The 2,500-nt window shown below is 40.0% G+C and overlaps 1 protein-coding gene across 1 annotated transcript in view; it reads right to left on the bottom strand.

The window, feature by feature from the left end:
* Positions 1-2,500, bottom strand: part of LOC138019752 (lysosomal acid glucosylceramidase-like) — an 18,737-nt gene that overhangs the window by 1,631 nt on the left and 14,606 nt on the right. Inside the window, exons 4-5 of the mRNA XM_068866631.1 lie at positions 1,394-1,517; positions 1-67 (exon numbers count right to left, since the gene is read on the bottom strand). The exon at positions 1-67 is cut by the window's left edge and continues 68 nt beyond it. Coding sequence (XP_068722732.1) covers positions 1-67; positions 1,394-1,517 — 191 coding nt within the window. The remainder of the gene's footprint in view (positions 68-1,393; positions 1,518-2,500) is intronic.

Here is a 2,500-nt window from a genome sequence, read left to right as displayed (position 1 = left end):
TTGGCCCGCCCTCCATGTTCAGTGCTAAATTCCAGTCCACCCAGCCGGTTGACCAGTGTGATAAATTCTGCATTCAATTACGAAAGAATTGTATATAAAAAAATTGTATGTCTTTATTTAGATAGTATCAGGCATATGTCGTGGAGTACAAGTTCTCTCAATATTACCTAGTATTGAATTGAATTCGGAAGAGGAAAACCAGAGTACCTGGACAAAGACCTCCAAACCAAAATAAAGAACTTGAATAAACTCAATCCACATTTTCGCCCAGTCCAGGAATTGAACTTACAATCCTGGACAAAAGTCTTGGGACACTTGAGCTAAAATGGTGTAAAATAAAGACCATCTATCATACAGCCCCCCTTTCAATGTTGATTGCAATCCGGGAAACATTCAGAAAGTTCCCAAGATATTTTATCCAGGGCTAAACTAAAGAAGTCTGGGCCACATCTAGCTAGAGATTCTACTAACAAGCCAGTTCGTTTGGCTCATTTGCCATCCACTGCCGAGCAAAACGAGCCACCAGTATAACAGACTCCCCCCCCCCCCCCTGCGGGGGGCACTTTAGGAATTTCTGGGTGGGCATGTGCCGCTGGGACCCTGGAACCCTTAGCCTATACCAGAGCTAGTTCAGCTGAATTTTGCTACCCTATACTAGAGTAAACTCCCACCGATTTCCGTCTAAATTCCGATTCTTGACAGTTAATAATATCCAGAGGTGTTTCATGATAGCCATTTATTGACACTGTTGAGGCTGAGTTACGTAAACTTAAACTTTGCCGCTTTGATTTTTTTATATTCTTGAGTGGGAATTTCTGGTTTTCTTAGTCTTGATAAAATCTTCAACCGACTGGTCAGTTTCGTGAAAAATGATACCCTATTCTAGACCGAAAGTAAACTGCTTGAAAAACTGTAAACTGCTTGAAAACCATAACCTTCACAGCGGCACATACCCCCCCCCCCCCCCCCCCAGAAAATGCATCACGTGTCGCCACAAATCTTTTTAGTAATGGAGCAGCTATGAGGTCAAAATGTAGTAAGAGCAGAAGACACATGGTGCGGAGTATATCACTAGTTTTTTACCATATATTCAGATCTTCTTTGATCTGTTCCTGAATGGAAGCATTGGCAACATGAAGTTTATTTATTTTAGCAACTAATTTCAGCGTTTGCTATCAGTATCAAGTATGTTGAGGCCCAATAAGCCAATAAGCATTTTAATATTGTCACGCTTGTCATGGTAGATAAACTCTTGAGCCTTCACGAGGCAAGCAATCTCTGCAACTCTTGAAAATCTGCGTGATGTTAATCCTTAATTTTACTCAGCCCCATGTGATTACCCATACTAAATCATCTGTGCACCACCAGTTGCTCATGCAGTGTATGGTTTTACCTCAATGATGCTGTGACTGTATTTATTTCCTCTCGACCATTCCCCAAGGTGTACTCCTCTTTCAGAGGGTGGGCCTTTCCAGCCTGTACAAGCTTCAGTGTTTAGCAGGAAATGAGTAGGAAATCTAAAACAAAACAATCAAGTATATAAAAGTGACAGGTAGCCTTGCAATGTTGAGAGATTATTAACTCCCATCTGCACACCTCCTCCTACCTACTATTCTGTACAGACGTTTTTGGAATAAATTTCTCCCCCGAATCAATGATGTTCATTACAAAGTAAAACAATGCTAATTTAATAATGATAATAATAATAAATTATACATGAAATACTTGAAATATGAAGCAATTTAAGGAAAGGTTGATTTTTCCATGAAATAGGTGCAATCCGTAGTACAAACAGTAGGATGAGGCAAATGTTTCAGTTCTTCTGTAACCATGCATTGGCCGTTTTATACTAGAGACGCATAATTCGTCTTGGACGAACTTGGGCAAACTTTTTTTCTGCGTCTGTTAAATTCGTCTAGTATAAAGACGGCCACAAGACGCATTATGCGTCTGGACGAAGAATTTATTTTAGTGCGTCTTCGAAGACGCACTAAACTGGAAAGTTCGTCCAGACGCATTATGCATCTAGTGCCCGTCTTTATACTAGACGAATTTAACAGACGCAGAAAAAATGTTTGCTCAAGTTCGTCCAAGACGAATCATGCGTCTCATATAGTTCGTCCCGTCTTTACACTAGACGGATAACATGAGAGACGCATAATTCGTCTGGACGGATTATGCGTCTCTAGTATAAAAACGGCCATTATTAAGCTGTGGTTACATGGGCTTCCCATACTAAACCAAAAAAATAGGTAGCCTTTTAGGCTACATGTGTGGGGTACCACAGTACAATGCTAAGAACTGGTGAAGTAGATGAATGAATGATAGGTATGAATAAATGAGGCTGAAAACGTACATACGTAATTATATACTTCACATGATTGCTGCGGGGAAGTGATAGCAACAATTAACATCAATGTGAGGTCATTATTTGAACCACTGATGAGAGGAAAGTCACTAAAATCACATTACAGAAAACAAGACTAGACTTTGAATTTCA

The sequence above is a fragment of the Montipora capricornis genome, chromosome 2 (assembly GCF_036669925.1).
Source record: "Montipora capricornis isolate CH-2021 chromosome 2, ASM3666992v2, whole genome shotgun sequence".
Classification (NCBI taxonomy): Eukaryota; Metazoa; Cnidaria; class Anthozoa; order Scleractinia; family Acroporidae; genus Montipora; species Montipora capricornis.
The sequence above is the reverse complement of the archived record's forward strand: the minus strand, read 5'-3'. Positions and strand labels throughout refer to the sequence as shown.